The sequence below is a fragment of the Hyperolius riggenbachi genome, chromosome 3 (assembly GCF_040937935.1).
Source record: "Hyperolius riggenbachi isolate aHypRig1 chromosome 3, aHypRig1.pri, whole genome shotgun sequence".
NCBI lineage: Eukaryota > Metazoa > Chordata > Amphibia > Anura > Hyperoliidae > Hyperolius > Hyperolius riggenbachi.
In genome coordinates this window covers 189,857,190-189,881,665 of record NC_090648.1, presented here as the reverse complement: position 1 = coordinate 189,881,665, position 24,476 = coordinate 189,857,190, and the positions used below count along the sequence as shown (strand labels likewise).

General features: G+C 44.3%; 1 protein-coding gene across 2 annotated transcripts in view; it reads left to right on the top strand.

The window, feature by feature from the left end:
• MYO5C (myosin VC) overlaps window positions 1-24,476 on the top strand; it is a 163,347-nt gene that overhangs the window by 17,146 nt on the left and 121,725 nt on the right. The window contains exons 1-2 of one of the 2 annotated variants that reach the window (XM_068275458.1): window positions 15,247-15,319; window positions 23,210-23,320. In XM_068275458.1, the coding sequence (XP_068131559.1) occupies window positions 15,284-15,319; window positions 23,210-23,320 (147 nt within the window). In that variant the 5' untranslated portion in view covers window positions 15,247-15,283. Of the gene's footprint in view, window positions 1-15,246; window positions 15,320-23,209; window positions 23,321-24,476 lie in introns of those variants that run through there. The other variant, XM_068275459.1, reaches the window with a different exon arrangement.

Sequence of the window (24,476 nt, the reverse complement as noted above, 5' to 3'; positions counted from 1 at the left end):
TTATGCAGCACAATTATCAAACAACTTTTGTTGTGAAACAAGTTGAACAACCAAAAAAAAAAGTTGCTTGCTACTGTTCACACAACGGATAAGACTGATAAGACGTTAATCCAACAGTTGGGTTGACATCTTATCAGTTGTGTGAACAATAGCAAGCAATTTTTTGAGGGGGGTTGTTCAACTTGTTTCACAACAAAAGTTGTTTGATAATTGTGCTGCATAAAAGACTGCTGTTGAGCGTGTGTATGGGGCTTTTAGTCTGATATCATGCAGTTGGTGCGTTGTTCAAATTGTTTGAAGGACTTGTTTTGAATGTGTATTCTGTCAGTCCTCTTGCATGCGCAGTATGTTCATAGAGTAGGTCTTTTAGCCTTCTAGGCATGTGGACATACAGGTCTTGTGGTTCGTCAGGTTGTATGGTTTGTCGTGTTGGTTGTCCGGTTGTGTGCATGTTGGACATGTGTACTAGAGATGTAGCGAACATCAAATTTTCAGTTTGCAAACATCTAACACGAATTTTCATAAAGTTCACGAACAGACTGTTCGCAGCGGGCTCCATAGACTTTAATGGCAGGTGAACAGCCGCCGACTTTAGCGGTTGACAGCTAAGCCCCCTTAGAAACACCAAATTTGCAGGGTATGTTTAGGGGGATGTTAGAACCTGTTCTATATCACCTTGCTTCGACACCATCGTCTCACAGACTGTGAGATCACTTGACTCTCCACACAGCAAACCGGAAATAGACTTTCTCAGGCTTCTCCAATGTTTCCGTTATTTATTCAAGTCACAGAAAGACAGATAGATACAGTCATCATATCCTAGCTATGCCGCTCTTCATGTTGCATTATAAGCTCTTGATTAGACTCCCTACCGAAGTCTATCAGGTACCTTCTTCCTACCTACGTTACACTAAACTACCTATGTACATAGCATACATTATATCAGCTTACATAAAGGAATAACATGCTTAGAGGTCCAAGTCGGCCTTGCGAGCTAGTGCAGAAGGAAGAAGCAGAAGTGAGTTCCCCATCGCTCGCTCCAGATTTAATACCGACTAGGAAAGAGTTAAATATGACATCATCTTCGCCACCCCCTAGATAAATCTATTGGTGGACCCACTTGTAGTGTCATCATACACACCTACTCGATTAATAATCAATGAGACATTTGACATACATGCAGGAATGTGAATATTTACAAAACATGACTGATGTTTATTGTTCCAGGCCCAGGTCAGGGAGACCTGCGGCCTTGTTCAGAACAGCTTCTTGGTATGTTCTAGTTCTGCTGAAAGAACTGCAGATTTTCTCTCTTCAGAGAAAATCCCCTTAAAGGGCAGGTCTGCTCATCAAGCCTTTTTGACTAACTCAGTCCAAATAACTGAGGCCTACTTAAATTATAACAATCCCCCCTAAAACGGCTTGACCCGCAGATCCCAGCGTCTGAACCTCCCAGTACCTGGTTTCTTTCGTTTATGTTTCACTTTTCGATGTTCGTGCTCACACAACTTCTCTGCTCTCGGTGGTTACCCCTCGAAGAGAGAGAGCAAGACCTCTTGGTCTTCCTGTAACCAGGCTCTCTGGGGAAGCCCTACTTCTAAGTCCCTCAATACCACATGCTCAGCATTTGCGTCACTTGCGTATCACTCACAAACTTGCATGACCACAGAAAAGTGAAACTCGTTTGGTTGTTACAAAACGGAGCAGTGCCAGGTGCCTTCTAAAAGAGCGCCTTTATACAATCAGCTCCATCACAGGTACTACTAAACCTATACCCGTAACCCTGTAGATCCCTTAATTTAAACTATTGGTTCAGTAGATTGTTTATGAGGCACCAATCTCTGGACCAGGTTAATTTATTTTACGTAATTTTAACCCGCAACCTCACCTGGATAATGATGCCTAAAGTTGTCATGCACATCCAGACGACCAGTGGGTGTAGAAAGAACTTTGGAACTGCAGATGCCCCGTCCGAGTGTCCCTGGAACATCACCGGAACCTTTGTCCACCAGGGCAGACTGGGACTCACCTGCTCATTTTTGTGTTCTACCTCGTTAAGATCACCTGTATCATGGTGAAATCTTACCTCTAACTTCGTGTACTGTTTGTTTAACCTTTGTAACAAAATGTGGTCGTCTGGGATCAAACCCTGTTCCCCTTTGTCCCATGTCGTGTTCTCTGTCAGGACGGGAACTTCCCGTGAAACTTTGACCTTTAGAGTTCTCTTAACCATTTGAGAAACAACGTCATCCAACCTAGATGACAGGATCCATATGGGATCTCCGCTCCCACAATATGTTCCCCTTGGAATCTCCCCCTTATCGGAACAATTATGAGAATATACCTTGAATGTATCATTAGACCTTATGTTAAAAAACCAAACCCTTCCTTCAGCCACCGGAACTATTGGTTGGGCTTCAGGGTGGATCTTTTGAATGGTAGCCTCGCATTCTGCGTTCTTGAGCCTGCAGGCTTCTTCACTAAATTTGACTTGCCCCGGCCAACGCAGGTACTTCTGCAAGAATTGCCCGCATGAGGACAACTCTACTTGCTTCACCTCCCCGTCTAGCACCAAAAAAGGTTGACCTCTCAGGTCCTGGTGTAAGACACGGGTTGAGGTGGGAACTAAGGAAGTGGTGGTGCCTAAAGGAATCTTGCACCGTTTCCATTTGTTCACCCAAACATCTCGAAGCTTCCATGCAAAAGATCCTTCTCCAGAAAAATCAATATACCTCCCCTAGTCCAATCTCAGTTGCACAGGATCTTTTAGCATCTCCCTGACAAAATATGTCCCCAACTGTCCTGATTGGACCTCTTCCCCCCTTATGTCCTGAGGCACACTATGTACCTGAGGTCGGGAAGACTGTACTCTCTGCAATCGTTCGATTAAGAGTACCTCTTCACTTACCCAACTATCATGAGGATAAGCTGTTGCATATGGACTGTGTAATATCGTCCCCTGTTGTGACCCGTGTGGTGTGAATGGGGTTCCCTGTGTGGGCTTTCCCTCCCCCGGGACCGCTCTCCCCACCCTCTTTGTCACCTGGAAATGTGGCTTGATCTCGATTGTTACTTCTTGTTTCGAGAACCACCCACCCTTGGCTTTCCAGCCTTTACGTGTGTATAGTTGTTTCAGAGGCACTCTCTGTTTGTAGCTCCAGAGTGTGATGTTGTCCCCTGCGTCTCTCTGGTAAGAGAATTGACGCCTCCTGCTCGTTCCTCTCCAATCTGGAACCATCTCACTCTGCATAACCAAGACAAGGTACCTCTGAATCACACACTCCACCTTTTGCACGTACCCATGGTACTGCAATGTACCTTTTAACAAACCTTTGGATCGGTGCATCCATTCTGGGAGTGTGGTATTAAATAGCAGAATTACGCTGCCATTCAATTCCCACTGCCCGCACACCTGACCCTTCCGACCTTTCACCCACTTTGTGCCATGAAATTTGCTTTCTCCTGGCACAAGTGCTCTTTTCCTCCGTCCCTGCATGGTCCGTCTGTGCCAAGCGGAGGGAGGTGTGAAAGGATTAGTACCTTTGTCACCAAACATTAACATGCTTGGGCCTTGCATTCTCATTAACCCCTTATTATACATGAGAATGTCCTCTCTTCGTTCTCCTAGGACGAAATGGCAACCTAGGATCACCATCAGCACGGTACTCCTCATTATAAAAGCACCACCTTGGGAAAGAAAAACATTAGCAATTTGCACTATGCTTTGCTCAGACAGTTTTTTTAGTCTCTTTCCGAACTCCGAAATCTCGTGTTTTAGTCTCTTTCCGATTTCAGGAATCTCGTGTTTTAGTCTCTTTCCAATTTCAGGAATCTCGTGTTCCTCCAAGCTTAGATTGGCATCTGGAACCTTTCGCTTATCCGACTGACATCTCCATCTTTGCTGCCAGCACTGCAGCTGTCTCAATTCCATATTGCCAAACACCTGAAATCGAAATACAAACAAATCAATTCTTATTAATGATTTGGGATTCGCCCTGCGGCTTGTACTCTTTACACTTTAAATTGATCAATATATACCGTAATTGATCTCGTTGCTTTATGGTTCTCATGAACTCTGTTTACTCTTATTGGTAGATTGGAGTTAAACTTCACCCCCCTACCTCAGTACTATCCTCAGTACTTACCTGTTTAAAATATGCTCCCGCGGACTTCACCTTTGGAAGCTCGCTTCACCTTTGGAAGCTCTCACCCCATTGCAGCTCACTCCACATCCCCCCTCATCTGTCCATGCGCGGCCGTCGCATGCACAGATTACGGATGCCACACCTGTTGCTGCTTTGCGGGTGAGCCTGCAATGCTCTTACTCATTATTGCATTTACTTATCTAGAACTTCATCGCGATACCAGCTCTGCTAGAAGTTCTGTGTGTTGTACCCTCTGATCCATGTTTGCCGTGCCACTACCCCCAGACTTCACAAAAAAACGGCTGCCTCCCTGTAGGAAGGAGCACTTTACACTTAAACTATACAGGGTGCAGGGCTAAGCATACCAGCGTCACATGCCTGTATGCAGATCCCTGAATGCCCACATGGAAGGTAGTCACATGGCAAACAGCGTACTGATACACTGTCACTCTGTAAACGGCAATTTTATCATCTGTATAATTGCCCCATGAACTGTTGTCAGTCCTTGTTCTTTGTGCTACAATTGATAGGAGCTGGAAAAAACATATTTGACCAATCAGTGGACGAAAAAAAACGCACAAAAAAACAGCCCCAGCCCAGCATAGACCTCTCAGTCCAGCTCTGGCCCTGTCCACGACAAAACCGGAAACCCGGATTGGTCAACTCCCTTTTTTTCCAACTCCGGCACCCCCCCGATGCGCTGTCCCCCCTTTTCTATTGGGAACTCATGCTGCACCACCCATCAAGGTGCCCCACTTACAGGAATAATCCCATAAGCAACCCAGTACAGATACTTCCCTGATCTGCGCAGCACTCGCAAATCACTCCCTGGGGACTATCTGACTTATACGTGTTTTCCTAGCTGGGAAACACTTCCTATCTGTGAGCCTGCAACTTGCTTGGCTCACGTGTGCGGACACTCCCTGTGTCCAGACTTCTTCTGAGGAAATCATCTGGAAGCCAAGAAACCCAGTAGAATCTCTCTACTGTCCCCACTCTGGACCCCCCTCCCACCAGCTGCTTCCGTGCACGGCGCCTTGTGCACAGCTGTGACGTGGGACCTGGGATCCCCCCCCAGCACATCCTCCCCCCTGCCATCGGGGCGAGCCTATCAGTGCTATCAGTGGACGCTTCCCGCCCCCTCCCCTCCTGATACATCATGCAGATGGGAGTGGCTTTCACAGAAACCCGACGCCATGTTGAGTCATGGCATGCCAGCCAAAATGGCTGCTATCAATCTCCCGTAGCAACCGCTTAATCCTATACACATTAGGAGAAAACACAGTCAGAACATACATACAATGTATATGCACACTAAACATTTCAGCAGAAAAAGCTCTTCCCCAAGCTTGGCATACCGCTCTACACACTCTCGGATGGAAAAACATCCCAAAAGAGAAATACCAGAAATTCCACCGTGGAGTCTCCTATCTCTGAACCACAGACTCTACCCAGCAGAACATCTCCCGAACACCCCTGCTGACAAAAAAAAAGAAAAAAACTACGTCCGAGCCCCATACAGTAGCACCACCCACTATCTCAGCTGTCACTCTAACTGTTGCATACCTTCAAAGCGACCCAGGTCCGTGGGCTGCGTGCATCTGTATAGCTCCCCGAGAAGAGAAAAAAAAACATACTTCCGACAGCTAACACAGTGCTTTAAACCCTTCTAAAACCGCACAGCTGTCTCTCTCTCACTTTCCTCACTACCAGTCTCCTCTCACTTCCCTCTCTCTCCTTCTCCTCTCCCCCCCTCTACTACTCGAAAGCCTTAGCCCCCCCTTATCTCTCCTGCGGGGGACTCCCATATCTGGCAAACCTCCCAGACTCATACACGGGAGAAAGACAAAGGAGAAAGAAAAAAAAAACCTGAAACTGCACGCAGCAGCCACTAGCACAACCCGAGAGAGAGAAAAAAAACCTACACAGGAAAACCAGTACGAACATACACTGGAAAATTTAGAGAGAAAACACTGCTGGAACAAACTGTCAACATGTAATACCAACACTTTCATTAGAATTAAACAAATGAAACACTATACTTGCCTGGCTCTACAGACTTGTACCGACTTCCAATCCGATCAGCTGACGGCAAGTTTTTTCCCACGAGTCGATGGACCTCGGTGAGCGTTTACTGAGCGTTCTCTCAGCGGATTCTCGGTCCCGAAGGTAACTTGCTCAAAACCTTTGCCTGGGATACCTCACCAAGGAATCCTTCGTTCGGCTAGATTGCGTGTACAGCACAATCCAAATAAAACCGGTCCATGACTCGCCGCTGATCATCACCCGGATTGCAGCCCGTGTGTTGGCCTTTCTCTAGCGGCCTCCCACACACTACTTATCCTCTTGATAAGTTTTCCAGTCCGCGTCAACTCCGCTTATGTCGCTGTGCAATATCTTGAAACCTAGATAACAGACTGACATCTGGCCCGGTCCTTGCCTGCCTTTTCTGCTAGACAGCGCAGCTGGGTTCACGGCACCACTGTTAGAACCTGTTCTATATCACCTTGCTTCGACACCATCGTCTCACAGACTGTGAGATCACTTGACTCTCCACACAGCAAACCGGAAATAGACTTTCTCAGGCTTCTCCAATGTTTCCGTTATTTATTCAAGTCACAGAAAGACAGATAGATACAGTCATCATATCCTAGCTATGCCGCTCTTCATGTTGCATTATAAGCTCTTGATTAGACTCCCTACCGAAGTCTATCAGGTACCTTCTTCCTACCTACGTTACACTAAACTACCTATGTACATAGCATACATTATATCAGCTTACATAAAGGAATAACATGCTTAGAGGTCCAAGTCGGCCTTGCGAGCTAGTGCAGAAGGAAGAAGCAGAAGTGAGTTCCCCATCGCTCGCTCCAGATTTAATACCGACTAGGAAAGAGTTAAATATGACATCATCTTCGCCACCCCCTAGATAAATCTATTGGTGGACCCACTTGTAGTGTCATCATACACACCTACTCGATTAATAATCAATGAGACATTTGACATACATGCAGGAATGTGAATATTTACAAAACATGACTGATGTTTATTGTTCCAGGCCCAGGTCAGGGAGACCTGCGGCCTTGTTCAGAACAGCTTCTTGGTATGTTCTAGTTCTGCTGAAAGAACTGCAGATTTTCTCTCTTCAGAGAAAATCCCCTTAAAGGGCAGGTCTGCTCATCAAGCCTTTTTGACTAACTCAGTCCAAATAACTGAGGCCTACTTAAATTATAACAGGGGACAGTGACTACAAGAGGAAAAAATTAAAAAAGACCTTATAGTTTTTGAGAAAAACTATTTTAAAGTTCTCCTTCTGACCGTGGGAAAATTAAACGCCCTCTGACTTAAGCGGTTAATAGCTAAGCCCTCTTTAGGTGCTAGAAACACCAAATTTGCAGGAAATGTTAAAGTGGACCCAAATTAAAAATACAAGATTTCAGAAATAAAATCTATTTTCTAAATTATAATAATAAATAGCAGCCTTTTTTCAGCTGCATGATGACAAATATAAAATATTTTAAATTTTCAAAGGAAAAATGTATACTTTTAAATGCGGTAAATGACAGTTGTTAATGAAGCAAAACCCGCCGACTTTAAAGGTTAATAACAAAGCCCCCTTACATGCTACAAAGACCACATTTTCAGGATATGTTAAAAAGATAGTGGGAAAAGAAATATTATTTTCCTATTTTTAAAGTTTTTTATTTTTTTTTATGTGCATAGTGTGGAAAATTTAAAAAAAATGGCGTGGGGTCCCCCCCTACCCAGCATATTTAACCCCTTGTCTCCTATGCAGGCTGGGATAGTCAAAATGTGGAGCCCCGGCCGAGTGGGGCTTTGCACCCTGAGCTATACCAGCCCGCATGGTCCATGGTAACCATTCCCCCCCCCAGAGCCCTTGTCCACTCCATGGCCGACTCCCTGGGGGGAGGTGCGTGGTGGCATCTGGGATTCCTCCCAGGTGAAACGAGTATAGGGCCTTACCCATTTCCACAAAGGGTTAAATGAAATAAAAACACAACCATGAGAAAAGGTCCTTTAATATTCTTAATTAACCAGAAATACTTACCTGTACCTTTAAGAAGAAAATGTTCCCACGCCAGTATCCTCAGTAATGTCCCACGCCAATATCCTCTGTGATGTCCGACGCCAGTATCATCTATCTTGCGATCTTCAGAAATACTTACGTGTACCTTTAAGAAAATGGTCCACGCCAATATCCTCTAATGTTGCGATTTTCGTTATAACTTTATTGATGCTCTCGGCCGGCGTTTTACTTCCATTCTATGGTAAAAATGCGAACGAATGCAGAACACTGCTCGCCGGTGAACTGTTCGGGCCATCTCTAGTGTGTACGGGCCTTAAAGTGGACCTCCATAGTAAATACTGAAATCCGTCAGCCTGCAAGTAAAACAAAGTTATATTTACCCAAGAAGCCTTGTCCCACGATGCTGTCCCGAAGTCCCTGCATCACCTGACTTGCGGCGCCTGTCCCCTCTTGTCCCATAGGGGGGTCCCTTGCCATAGCAACGTGTCCCCACTGTTATGTGCAGTGGAGGCAACAATTTGTTGTTCTTATTTCCCCAAGGCTCTATCTCTGTATGGCCAGATCGATTTTGTCGCCATTACTGCTTTTGGCCATCAGATGCTGAGCAAGGAAATCCCCAGTATCAGAGTTATTCTTCCACAGTGTGCGGTACTTACTGTAAGGTAGGGATTTGCAGACGTGTTGGATGGTAGCTATCTTTATGGAGGAGGGAGTTAGTCATGGGCGTCCGCACGTTGGGCAAATTGGGGCTTGCGCCGTCATTGAGGGCTCACTGAGCTCCACAGAAGCATTCCTTTAGCATTACTAGGGCCGGATTTAGGCCAAGGTCACCTAGGCCATGGCCTAGGGCACCACAGGAGCAAGGGCACCAAAGCAGCAGGCTAAACTGGTGCAGCATTTGCAAATGCTGCAGTGCAGGGAGATCAGGCAATCACCTTGCTCTCTGTACACATTTGCATTGTGGCTGGCGGCTATGGCAGAATTGGAGACAGAAAGGAAGAGGAAGCTTCTGCACTGGAGTCGAGTGGAGAAATGAGTGACACTGATGGCTGCTGCGGTGTGAAGGCAAGCTGGCTACCTATTATGAAGGAGGGGGGGGTGGAAAAAGGAGGAATTAAGGGAGCTATATGGCTACCTACACTGGAGGGAAAGGGGGAGGGGTCATCTGGCTACCTATATTGGGGGGAAGGGTCACCTCGCAAACTATACTGAAGGGGGCGGCTGGTGACAGTGGCCTTGGGCGGTAAAGAGTACAAATCTGGACCTGCATTACTGCTACTGTCCCTGCCTCCTCCATTCTTATCAGTCAAGCAGCAGCAGTAAATATCCTACACTCTCCATCCTGCACAGACCCCCACCCTTCTATTGCAGCCACAGTAACCTTAGGAGCTCACAATCTAATCCAGCACTTTACAGATTATATAGTCATGTAATGAGCTCACAATCTAATCCCCACCATAGTCATAGTATAATGTCTTGCCATCTTCTGCAGCACTTTACAGTGTACATATTCATGTCACTGACTGTCCTCAGAGGTGCTCACAATCTAATCCTACCATAGCCATAGTCTAATGCTAAAATTAGTAGTGTCAGCTTGCGATGTCCACGTGTAATTATACATCCCCCACTAACCTTAAAGTCTAAGAATGTGAGTTTGTAGCCCCCAATGGTATGAGTGAACACCATGTTTGCATTGTTCATAGTAAAATTCTACATGATACTACTGCTGGAAGGTCGCACAAGTCACAGACCAGAATACCAGAATGTTATCCACTTACCTGGACCACCTCCTTATATAGGTTCCATAGTTTTGAGCTGTAGCGGGCAGGAGTGGCATGAGGGCAAGGCTCCATCACTTTGTACTACAGTGGGCAGGAATGGCATGAGGATGAGACCCCATAGCTTTGTACTTCAGCAGGTAGGGGTGGCATGAGGGCAAGGCTCCGTTGCTTTGAACTACAGAGGCTCTATAACTTTGTACTTTAGTGGGCAGGAGTGGCAGGTTGAGGCTTCCCAGCATTGTACCGAAATGTGTAGTACAAAGCTTGCAGCTGTGGCGTGGAGAAGGATTATAGAGATATTGAGTAAGAGTACTGCAGCAAGGTGGTTAATGATCACTATTAGACAAATACTGATCCATTTCTGCTGGTGGACAGTATGTATGACTACATTAATAAAGGAACGTCTACAAAACAGTAAAAACAAGCATGGATGTCTCATTTTTTCCAGCTTCCAGCTATGCATACTCCAGTTTGTGCACAATGCAGTGCAAGTAGGCCGCTAGTGTATTCAGACATTAATAGGTTAGCATGATTCCCTGCTATTTATTATTTCTCCAGCTTCAAACATGGTGTTGCTACACAACTCCATTTTTATTGTAATTTTCATAAACTATCTGTCTCTGGCATAGAGTAAAGCTAGTTTCACACTGGGTTGTACCGTTGTTCATTCTGTAAAAACAGGATTGCAAAGGAGGGAAAAGTATGTGTAGCGATTGTGGAACTTTCTCCGTGATCAGCGCACAACGCGTGCGCTGACACGGCGGAAATCCTCCACAAGCGTATATTTGCAGGCACCCAGCAAAAGGTGCTACGCACCTGTAGAGGGAAATTCCTGTCGGCAGATGGCGCTGGGGAGTGCAGAGGAACCAATCCTCTGTACCTCCACAAGTGCCAGACAGGAATTGTACGAAGCGCAGAACGCAATCGCAAGAGAGGCGATTGCGAATGAGATTGAGCAAAGGGACAGGTTGTATGTGTGTGCGCCAATCCAGTCGCCACTCCGCGACCGCGCACACACAACAGCAGATATGAAATAGGAACGCGATCGCGAGAGGTGCGATCGCCAGACGTGACACAAGGCAGATCAGAATAGAATACGAGGGTAGCAAAGGCACAGCAAATAATACAATAAGGAGATACGGAAAATAATAAGCGCTAGCTAACCGCGAACACCGCACTCATTCGCACGTGATAAGCACAATAGAGACAAGCACGCCTAACTAACCATCGACAGACAAACATGAACCAGAGGACGCGAGCACTTGCTTAACGGTTACCTCACCGAGCCTGCAGCAAGCGTAGCGGACAAGACAGACACACGAAAACAGGGACAAGCGAGAGATAGGATCCACAGCACTAGCGAAAAGTGGCTAGCGCGATCCAGGTACAGAGTAGCAGAACAGAAGGATCCCCAGCGCTAGCGAAAAGTAGCTAGCACGATCCCAGGAGACAGAACAGAAGAGATAGCTGGTAGCAACCGCTGCACCAGCTATACTCCAAGAACAGAGATCAGAACCATTTCCTGTCGACCACCTTTGGGGCAGGACAATGGCAACAGGAAAGACAAGACAGAACAGGCAATACAGATAATACAACCTGACTGGGCTAGAAGGGGAGCCTAAAGCAACCCCCAGGAATTAACTATACTAGATAGCAATGGCTGACACTCCAGCAGTGTCCATCAGGAACAGACCATGGAAAGGAAATGACCAGCAAAGCCTTCTGGGAAACATAAAGCTCTTATAGTGCCAGTCATCAAAGAAGGCAGGTAGGGGATTTGCATAACGAATGTATGCAAATTCCCCAGCAAGAGAACAGACCAGAAACTTGCAATGGAAAGACAGGTCTCTGTTCCAGAGACCTGCAGCCCACAGACTAGAGGAATGGACAAACAGCTGTCTTGCTGTGCAGCGAGCTGAGCGGATCATCACAGTATGCTTCACAACAACTGTAAACCCACACGTTGTCCGGTACTGCCCAGCATGCCTTGCGGTATTTCGATGGATTCCATCACACCGCACTATTTAACGGACCAGTGTGAACGCGCATTACAATATAATCGCAATTGCTTTGCGATTATATTGTCCAATGCAAGGTGTCAGTGTAATAGTAGCCTTTCTGCCAATCACATTCTGTAAGGTTTACTGTGATTGCATGTACATTTTGCAAGGACTGGAAGCAGAAGAGAGAAACCCTATTTATGAAGTCAGAAATATGTTACACAACAGGACACTGGGCTGATGTAAACAGCTAACACAATTTTAACACCCTATAGCAGTGGTCCTCAAACTAGTGTGGCCCCTTGAGGCTTTTTTACTGGCTCAACACACAAAATGTATTACTTATAGATGCGGTTAGCTACATCTTAAAATATTTATTAAAATATTTATATTCAATCTAACGGAATCATCGAACAAAATTATCTTATTGAAAAAAATCAAGAAATTGTACCATGTAGGAGCACCTTGAGCTGCCTCAAGTTTGACGGGGAAAACCCGCTTCCGCAACCAAGAAGGGGTTGAGAGTACCTGTTACAGGAAATGCACATGGCAGCTTTGCGTGGAGTAGCTGAGATAGAATGTTCAGTCCTTTAAGTAGATCATACTAATGGTCACAAAAAGAGGGGGTTAGTAAGTACGCAAATCAAAAAATGGGAATCTGATGCACCTGACACTTTTTCCCAAGTTTCCAGTTTGCTTGAATATGTGAATGTAAATGTATCTTCTCTGCGAAAAATCATGCAGTTTATGAATGTAGATAAGACAAGTTCAGATACTATATCCAGATGAATGAAAATGTGTAAGTTATCAAAAATAGCTGATTGCCTGATTGGAAATTGTGTTTGGAAATCTCTAGCAAATACTGATAGACAGTAAAAGGTTGCTGATAAGACAGGCATGATTCCAGCAGTCTCAGGGAATTCCATCACCCTGTACACACAGAAACCGGTATGGTTGCCATAGCTACTCACTCTGTGTACAAAAGAGAGTACAGACTATAGCATAGATCTCAACACCCCAAGTGATGTTAGGTCATTGCAGTTTGACACTGCCACAGACATGGGGGCATATGTCAGTAGCACTAGTAAAATTATGGTGCGCATACAGCACATGGCAATTCTACCAGTATTAATGTAACTGACATAGATTGAGTTGTGCAAATAGCGTAACTTGTGTTATTTAGGTAATACACTTATTGCTAGTGTACCACACGTTATGTGGGAGGATGAGCAGGAGGCAACACCAATGTGCTGCAGCAGGATTATACAATAGCAATCAACTGAATAGTCCAACGTAGGAGACAGGGCAGCAACGTAGGGCAGCAGCTTAAGGGAGAAAGGCCCCGAAAGGTGGCCACTAACAATACAATTTCCGAACGATGGATTACGAACGATCCTTTGTATGAACGATCGTAAATGATCGTTTGGGACCATTAATGGACGAAAATCTCTTAACCAATCCGATCAGATTGGTTCGATCCCATCAATCTGATCGGATTGGTTAGGAGATTTTTATCCATTAGTGGTCCCAAACAATCATTTACGATCATTCATATGCGTTCAGCAAATTGTATCATTAGTGGCCACCTTAAGTAATCACAAGTGACCAGTCTCCTTGGCAGACATGTACACTCTCTGTGTTGCCTTAGGTAAAGGGATGGGGAGTTTTACACTGGCTCTGTCAGCACCATCTTATTACAGGGAGACAATAGCAGCCAAACAAGGCTTTTTAATCTGTCCTTCTGTTCCACAAATAATCTTAATGTTAAAAGAACAGAACAAAATTAAAAAGAAAAACAAAAGGGCAAATAGGCGGTATTAATTCTGTGGTCTGAGCATCATGCTGTTCACACCTAGTAAAAACAGAAATGATATTAATTTAAAATTGAACCAGTTGCTGTCAGTTATAACTGCACGGACAACTGATTAGCAAGGTAATGTCCATATTTCCCTATTGCTTAGTTCACATTAGATGCATTTTAACTGAAGCTTTTTCCCAATGCACTGCTATGGAACAACTGATCAGTTAAAATGCATCCGTTGTTTACACATAAAAGGTGTCCAGTCCTGTCCTGTCAGTTTTTGACAGTTGGCATCAGTTGATAGAATTATATGAGCAGTGGGGTATTAAAGCGGATCCGAGATGAAAAACTAACTATGACAAGTAACTTGTCTATATATCTTATCTAAAGTTTAGATAGTTTACACAGCAAACCTAGCTGCAAACAGTTTTAAAAGAATATGATTATTTCTTCCTGTGATACAATGACAGCAGCCATGTTGTTTGTAAACATTACACAGAGGCAGGCTTATCTGCACCTTGAGCAAAAAAAACTAATTCCCCCTCCTCCTCCCTCCTCCCCTCTGCCTCTGAAATCTCTGGCTAGTAATGCCTCCCCCTCCTCCTGCCCAGACTGAGCTCCCATGAGCCCTTGCTACTGTCTGAAAGTGCCTTGGCTCTCTGAAAACTTGTGGGAGTGGTTTATTTAGTTTATAGGGAATTAGAGCATTAAAACAAAAACAAAAAAGTATTTGGCTTGAGGAATGCCCAATAAATAATAGGAAAGGAACACAGTTATGCAATGAGTAAAAGTTCATCTCGGATCCACTTTAAGTAGTTAAAGAAAACCTGAACTGAAAATTAAAAGTCAAAATAAACATACACAAGTCATACTTACTTCCCGTGTTGTCTACCCCTCAATCTCTTTTTTCTTTCCCGCGTCCTGTTTGTAAACTGTGATCAAGGAAATTCTCTGTCCTCCATTTTAAAAATGGCCATTACCCCATAACAGCTTTCTGGTCAGCACACTGTTAAACTGTAGCATCGCCCACTTGAGCCATACGGAAACATAGACATTACTTGCCACAGCAGTTGTCCTCTCAGCTATAACTGACAGCAACTGATAAATAACTGACAGCAACTGATATATTTCAGTTCTGACAAAATTGTTGTCAGAACTGGAAGGGATCATTGTCGGAAGAAAATGATGAGCTTCTGAGAGGAACTGATGGCAAGGTAACTATGTAATGTTCATTGAAGTTACCTCATGTGTTTATTTTAAATAATTTTACTCAGTACAGGTTCCCTTTAAGTGACCTCTGTGATAATGAGCATGTTGTCCTCAGTGATCAGTAAAGGATATTTTGCTGAAGCCATAACAGAGTACAGGGAATTATAATATTTATTTTGCTAATAAGGCAATAATTCCCGGGTGATGTTTACCCGCCTACTTATATAAAGCGCTGTGCAGCATATGCCATGCTCAAACCAGGACATTACTGAGGAACAGGTGCAGCATCATCGGACTTCATGCTTCACAGAGATCTCCTGCAAGACATTGTTAAGGTAACATAATCCTGGCACAGTGCTTCCCCTGCAATAAGCATGATGCTTGTATCAGGGCTGGAAGATCCCAGAAGGCAGCTAGTAGATGCACATACACATGTCCTGTTGTTTTCTATAGCTGTATATTGTCAGCGGGGGCTCATGTCCTCTCATACTGACTTCTGTCTGGCTCATTGGCCTGCCTGGCCTGTGCATTAATACAAACAATACATAATACAGTACATTGATATATGATTATATACGGTACATTGATCCAACCATATGTTTTTTTTATAATTGGGCAGCTGTAGTTTTACATAATCTATATCAAGTTGTGTTAAAGTTTGCTGGCAGTAATAGGCTCCTTTCACTCTGTGTTCATTGCGTCGTGGTGCATTTACAGGGCAACATGCATGTTTACAGTGGCAGTTCAGGCATACTTTTATTGTACTGTATGCCTCACTGTATGGTCGCACTGCAACACTACCATATGATGTCAATTTTTGGATACATGTTGCAATCTTACTACAATGCAACGTGTTCAGTGTGAAAGGAGCCATAGCCATATGTTTGTGTTGTTATTTTTATGGAGTCCCTGAAAACACATTTAATTGCTTTTGCACAGGAATCCGAAAGCTAAACATAAACCAGTGAGCTCATGTCAGGGACTTCCTGGTAGACGTGTCACAAGGTATTTCACATTGTGTAACAATAATGTCTACATCTACAAACAGTACGCACAGGTTACATTTATAATGTCTACTTGTCACAGAAGCGTTAGCAAAGAGCAGTATAGCTGTTTTGTGGACTAATTCATTAATTCACCTTGTTTACGTTTGATAAAAAAAAAATACTTAAATGCTATTTAGGCAGATGTTTGGATTAGCAAACTTCAGCTTCATCTTGCTGATCCCACCAGAACTCCACTGTCCCACTGCCAAGGCAATTGAAAGAAGTTCTATAATGCTAGGATCTTGATAGATCCCCTCCTCAGCCATGATGCTGGCCAAACCCTGCACACTACTGTATATCCCAGCAGAGTAAGCCCTGACACCACAACTACCTGTCTCATCTATGAAAACACTGAAGTACAGAGTATTACCTCCAGGTGCTCAGATAAATAAGAATCATACATCTCTTCAGGCCGTGGATAATCAGATATACAGTACTATTCATTTGGGTACCAAAGGCTCAGCAATAATTGTCACAGATGGAGCTGCCTGTGAATATACCATTACTTTGCCAGTATGTCAGCCATGAAACTGAAACCCGCACTGATGCCAAAATGAACCCTGCTGAATTCAAACCTATACATAGGCAGAGCCATGCAAATGCCTTCTTGTTGCCTTTGTGAGCCAAGCATCCAGATCTGCTGTTCTACATCACATCTAACCCTTCATTCATTATAAATAGTAAATCCATTTATATTGTTGTATGGTATTTTTCTGCTGTTTGGATGATTTTCATATATAAAAGCACTCAATTTTGAGCCCTTGCTATGCAAAAGAATAAAAAGTGACCACAGACAGTTATTACTACTCGGGTAGTGATCTGGCATTTTGTGTCTTACTGCTTATTACCTGTATTGTGTTGTCTGTCGCTCCTATTATTATTGTCTGTGACCTTATTTATTGTCCAGTGCTGTGTAATAAGTAGGTGCTATATAAGTTCAGTAAATAATAATAGTAAGGAGAGTGAGGAGGAGATGGAAATCTTCTGGGCTATCAAGAGACTTCCCTCTATCTAGCTAAGTATGTTTTTTTTATAATCTATTTTGGCAGGTGTGGGGGGGGGACCTTTTCAGATTCACTTTATAAGGAAATAAATATGGCACCCTCCATATCCCTCTCATTACAGGTCACTTTAAAGCCACTTGCGTGCTGCGTCACACCACATTACTCTTCCCTGCTGCATCCTGGCCACAAGGGCCATGCAAGTCTATGGAGACTTCCACACTTCACGCGATGCAACGAGGTATGCTGAAAGCATCCAAAGCACTGCAATGCTAACGCAAAAGGTGCAGTGTGTTACCCCATAATCTATGCCTACCGCATGGATTAGGCAGTAATGCAATAATGCAAGTCAATGGCGACGCAGTAACTGCACAGAAGGAGTGTGGTGCGACGTGGCTCATATGCGCGGTCCAACAGGAATCCCAGTGAAGTATTTTCTGCATCACATTGCAAACCTCAAGAATAAAACTGGTCTAAAGCTTACTTTCTCTCAACATAAAGATTTCTTTAGAAATTATTTGTATATGACAGTAGAGTTATCCAATGGCAAAACTAAGCAAATTATTACATTTTACATCAAAAGCTAGTGCACTGGTGTGTATGAAACTATGTGCGTGTATTTATTCTCTCAGCACTGCTAAATAGCTGTAAATGTGCAAAGCATATTTTCTGTCATCTAAGGGAGGGACTCTCCTCTTGAAGTAGGGTGTAACATAATGCCCCTGATTGAGTAAACAGCTGAGTATTTACTTGTTAGGCTGGGCTTTTTCAAGTACTGATATTAGCATGATCTGTTCCTTTACCAATGGAGGTGTTAGAATCTGTGGTATATTCTCTAACAACAAATGATTATCTCGCTCTTTAAATTGGAAGCATTATAGGAATCCCCACTAGGAAGTACAAAACATAACCTCCTGTTACAAAGTACAAAAGGAAGGTATCAGCTGATTGCTGACACCATGTGAATTAGACAAGCATTTCAAAAAAATATAAAAAGAGCACTTGCATACAGAGCCCAGAACATGGGTACGCCGAAATAAAGCTGTGCGTGTGTGCATTGCTGGCCAGCTGTAGGTTAAGAACACTAAAAAGTGCCGCCTGTTTCCTTCTCCTTAGAGAGGGTACAATAGGGTTGCACCCAGAATTACTTTTGGCACAAACAGGAAACATACAGGGCTCACATCTTTAAGTCAGCAGGAAGGAACTCCCATGATGCATCACTTCTGCCTATTGAGTTTTAGGTTCCCTTTAGTCAGTACAGGGTACATTATCGTATATCCATGCCCATTTCTAGGGCCGTGCCGCCGCCCTAGGCGCTGTTGGGAGGGGGCGCTGTAATGGAGGGGGGAGCCGGAGCCGCGGGGAGGGCAGCCCGACTTCTCCCTCCCTTCCTCTCCTCTCCCGGGCCACCCTCTGTGCTCCCCCCTCAGATGCATAGTGAGCAGGCAGGAAGCGCTGTATACAACATACCTTCCTGGCTCCAAGCGCCACTCTCTCGCCGCCGGTCTCCTCTCTGTATACACACTGATACACACGCTGCTTCCTGTTTAGCCGGAAGCAGCGTGTGTATCAGGGTGTAGGCAGAGAGGAAAAGACCGGCGGCGAGAGAGCGGCGCTTGGAGCCAGGGAGGTGAGTTGTAAACAGCACTTCCTGCCTGCTCACTATGCATCTGAGGGGGGAGCACGGAGGGTGGCCCGGGAGAGGGAGGGAGGGAGAGGTCGGGCTGCCCTCCCCGTGGCTCCGGCTCCCCCCTCCATTATGGGGGACAGCTACCTATCTAACCTATACTGTGGGGGGACCTACCTAATCTAACCTACACTGGGGGGCAGCTACCTAATCTAACCTACACTGGGAGGCAGCTACCTATCTAACCTATACTGGGGGGCACCTACCTAATCTAACCTACACTGGGGGGCAGCTACCTATCTAACCTACACTGGGGGGCAGCTACCTATCTAACCTATACTGGGGGGCAGCTACCTAATCTAACCTACGCTGGGGGGCAGCTACCTAATCTAACCTACGCTGGGGGGCAGCTACCTATCTAACCTATACTGGGGGGCAGCTACCTAATCTAACCTACGCTGGGGGGCAGCTACCTATCTAACCTATACTGGGGGGCACCTACCTAACCTATACTGGGGGGGCAGCTACCTAATCTAACCTATACTGGGGGGTACCTAGTACCTACCTATCTAACCTATACTGGGGGGGCAACTACCTAATCTAACCTATACTGGGGGCACCTGTCTAATCTAGCCTATACTGGGGGGCAGCTACCTAATCTAACCTATACTGGGGGGCAGCTACCTAATCTAACCTATACTGGGGGGCACCTACCTATCTAACCTATACTGAGGGGCACCTATCTAACCTATACTGGCGGGCAGCTACCTATCTAACCTATACTGGGGGGGGGGGAGCTACCTATCTAACCTATACTGGGGGCACTTATCTAACCTGTATTGGGGGCACCTACCTACCTAGCCTATACAGGTGGCAACTATACTGGCTACCTATATTGGAGACACCTACCTAAATATCCTATACTGGGAGCAACTATTCTGGCTACCTATATTAGAGGCACCCACCTAGCTAACCTGTACTGGGGCACCTACCTATCTAACTTATACCGGGGGCGCCTGCCTATCTAACCTATACTGGGGGCAACTATACTGGCTACCTATACTGGAGGCACCTACCTGGCTAACCTATAGCGGGGGCAACTATACTGGCTCACCTATGCCTGGCTACCTATACTGGGGTACCTATTCTTGGCTACCTATACTGGGGGGACCTATACTAAGTGCAACTAGACCTGGCTAACCTATACTGCAGGCACCCATACCTTGCTCCGGGGGGGGGCGCAATTTTTACACGCTCACCCTGGGTGCATTTTAGCCTAGAAACTGCACTGCGTATATCAAACACGGCGCTATGCAATTTTCTTTTGATTACCCTGTTTTTATCAGACAATTGCTACATGAAAATGAATGATTGTATGAAAACCAAGCTGAAATGCACAGGAAATATAACTATCATGATTTGTAAATGGCCCTTAAAAGGACCTGAGCACCTATATATGAAATGATCCTCCCCATAAGGGAGGTTTGTAATAGAGTATAAGGAAGATTTGTAATAGATGGGGTGATCAGCCTCACTTACTTATGTGGGGCTGCACCTCTGGCCCTGGTCCATATGGGATTTGCCATATTTCCAAGTTGAACCACAGCTGCAGTATTTTGAAGCTGACTGCTGCAATGCATGCTGGAAGACATAGTCCTTTGATGTGAGTACATATCTCGGCTGGGAGATGTAATTACATTGATTTTATTTAAGTATTTTTATAGCGCTGACATATTACGCAGCGCTGTACAGAGTATATTGTCTTGTCACTAACGGTCCCTCAGAGGGGCTCACAATCTAGTCCCTACCATACTCTGTGTATGTATTGTGTAGTGGATGTATCGTAGTCTATGGCCAATTTAGGGGGAAGCCAATTAACTTATCTGTATATTTTAGAGATGTGGGAGGAATCCGGAGTGCCTGGACAAAACCAACACAGACACGGGAAGAACATACAAAAAAAATTGCCTCGTACCTCTTCTCAGCTTCTCCCTGGAGGGTTTGGACAAAACACAGGCTGCTATCAGTGTAGTCAAGCTGCATAGTTACATAGTTATTTGGGTTGAAAAAAGACATGCGTCCATCGAGTTCAACCAGAGAACAAAGTAAAACACCAGCCTGCTCCCTCACAGATCCCTGTTGATCCAGAGGAAGGCGAAAAACCCTTACAAGGCATGGTCCAATTAGCCCCAAAAGGGAAAAAATTCCTTCCCGACTCCAGATGGCAATCAGATAAAATCCCTGGATCAACATAATTGGGCATTACCTAGTAATTGTAGCCATCGATGTCTTTCAACGCAAGGAAAGCATCTAAGCCCCCTTTAAATGCCGGTATGGAATTTGCCATAACTACTTCCTGTGGCAATGCAGTCCACATCTTAATCACTCTTACTGTAAAGAACCCATTCCTAAATAAATGGCTAAAACGTTTTTCCTCCATGCGCAGATCATGTCCTCTAGTCCTTTGAGAAGGCCTAGGGACAAAAAGCTCATCCGCCAAGCTTTTGTATTGCCCTATGATGTATTTATACATTATTAAGATCCCCCTCTACGGTGTCTCTTCTCTAGACTAAATAAACCCAGTTTATCTAACCTTTCTTGGTAAGTGAGGCCTTCCGTCCCACGTATCAATTTTGTAGCTCGTCTCTGCACCTGCTCTAAAACTGCAATATCTTTCCTGTAATGTGGTGCCCAGAACTAAATTCCATATTCCAGATGGTGCCTTACTAGAGAGTTAAACAGGGGCAATATTATGCTAGCATCTCGAGTTTTTATTTCCCTTTTATTGCATCCCAAAATTGTGTTAGCTTTAGCTGCAGCGGCTTATTTAGCTTGTTGTCGATGAGTACTCCTAAGTCCTTCAAGATTGATGTCCCCAACTGTATCCCATTTATTTTGTATGGTGCTAGACCATTTGTATGACCAAAATGCATGACTTGACATTTTTCAACATTGAATTTCATCTGCCATTTATGTGCCCATATAGCCATCCTATCCAGATCCTGTTGCAATATGTCCCTATCTTCCTGAGAGTTGATGATTCTGCACAATTTTGTATCATCTGCAAAAATAGCAACATTGCTCACTACTGCATCTACTGGGTCATTAATAAATAAATTGAAGAGCACTGGATCCAGTACAAACCCCCGTGGGACCCCACTGCTTACAGTCACCCATTATGAGTATGATCCATTGACCACAACTCTTTGTTTTCTGTCCATTAGCTAGTTCCCTATCCATGCACCCAGACTCTTCCCCAGTCGTTGTATCCTCAACTTTTGCACCAGACTTTTGTGGGGAACAGTGTCGAAGGCCTTTGCAGAGTCCAAGTATATCACATCTACAGCATTCCCAATATCCACATTAGCGTTCACTACCTCATAAAAGCTGAGCATGTTTGTCAAACAGGACCTGTCTTCTAGTAAACCCATGTTGATCTGATAAAAGCATAGCAAGTGACCACGTGACCACGTGCAACACCCAAAAGCTTGCACATCCCAATTTATGATATATTCTACACAATTAAAAAACACAAGCTAGGGATTATTATTAGTATTATTTATTGGATTTATTTAGCAACAATGTATTATGCAGTGCTGGACAAGAAAAAAGGTTACAGACAATGATACTAGGCGTGGCAGACAACACAATGCACGTTATAAGCTGTAAGTAATACCATTATGCCAGGTCACACACTGGAGTATTATGTATATATATATATATATATGTGTAAAACTCCAACATCTTCCATAGCTTTGTACATAGTACAAAACAATTATTAGGGAACATAGATAGATGTACGAGAAGATAAAACCTCTGTATGATCATGACATCCAGCAATACAAGCACAAATACACACATAGTCAATGAGTGGTTTGAGATATCACTAAAATTGGTACACGTTTATTTGATACATTACAGCAAAATAAGAAGCAATAGGAGGAGGTCCCCGCCCCTGTGAGCTTACAAGCTATAGGGTACTGTGGTGGAAACACAAGGGAAGGAGACACAGGAATTAGCAGATGAGGTAATGAGCCTCCACTGTGACCTACAGCAAATTATAGGCTTGTCTGAAAAGGGATATTTTGACAGTACATATGAAGGTTTCCAGACTCAGAGCATGAGTAGTCCAAGGAATTCACGTTCACGTTGTTCTGTGAGCAGATGCACTATGAGGTAGGAACACACAAGGATAGAGGGCCCTGATAAAGGCTTACAATCTAAAGGGAGTGATGGTGACACAATAGGAGGAGAGCTGCATCAATAGGCTCTCAACCGGGAGAGTTAGGGCATCGGCGAGATGGGGTAGGCCTCCTTGAAGAGGTGAGTTTTGAGATCTTGTTTGAAGGTGCTGAAGGAGGGGGCAGTGGGACAGAGTTGCACAGTATGGGGTCAGCTCTAGTGAAGTCCTGTATTCGTGCATGGGAGTGTGAGAGGCTTGGCATGGTTAGGAGGATTAAACTACCACCTTACTTTAATATGTGAATGTACTTAATATGCCATGTGATAATATACACTGATTTAATATGAACCATTTCCTTTTCTTTGTAGTACAACCGAGTTTGGATTCCTGACACAGATGAAGTGTGGAAATCTGCTGAAATTACAAAAGACTTCAAGATTGGGGACAGTGTTCTTTACCTGCGTTTGGAAGATGGCTCTGTAAGGGGCAAGGGACGACTTTTTTAAAAAATATAGTGCTACTTATTTTTCTATTGTGCTGAACCTCACTCACCTCACCACCCCTTATCCTGGCCACACATGTAACAACCTAAGCTCTTATGCTGGCCACACATGTAACAATCTGATAGGCAATTTCTGAAAACGTATTTGGTATGAGGGCACACCTAAGGAATCTATTGAAATACACATCATTTTCAACATAGTACTTAATGTGTATGATGAGGATGAGAGTGGTCCAGTGCGGACTCTAACCGCTTACTATCATGTTCAACTTGTTTTCATTTCAGGACAGCGATAATATGAGACTGTAGGCTGAGTTTCCATTACATGCTTGCTTTTTACAAGCATATTCGCTTATGAAATTTACTTTATGCCACTAACATTTATCTGTTGTGGCAGAGCAGGTGGCATGCAAGAGGTGTTGCTCTATATATTTGAAATACTGAAGGTAGACTCTAAAGTGGGAAAAAACTCATAACATTTAATAAAAATGTGTTTTCCTACTTTTTATAACCCATACAGTTACCATATTTGCTTTTGTGCCAAGTAATATTGTCTGTTTACAAATTACACGTTCCCAAAGTACAGCTTATCTGCTCCGAAAGCTGCCATTGCTTGTTATTGCATAGCTGCTGTATTTGTATATTATAATATATTTAGTGATCACTTCTAAAGGTGCGTACACACGCACTACTACAGAGAACGACGGGTCCGTCAGACCCTCCCGCTGGACGGTCGTTCTCCCGACAATAGTGCATGTGTACAGTCTGTCTGCAGACAGATCTGCTGAGCGGATCGTTCAGAAACAGCCTTATCAGTCTGCAGACAGACTGTACACACGCACTACTGTCGGGAGAACGACCGTCCAGCGGGAGGGTCTGACGGACCTGTCATTCTCTGTAGTAGTGCGTGTGTACGCACCTTTAAGTTCTCTCCTTCTACATCAGAGAGAGCTCATTTTTAGCACAGCGAGGAATGTACAGTATACTAATTGTAGATGTTTTTCTTTAAAGGTTATTATGTTATTGCTTATCTTTTAGAGCAGAGAGGCAGTCCTGAGTTCAGGTCCACGTTAAAGTGCATAATTTATGTTCCTGGCTATTAAGCTGATCTCTGCCTCAGATATTGTTATGGT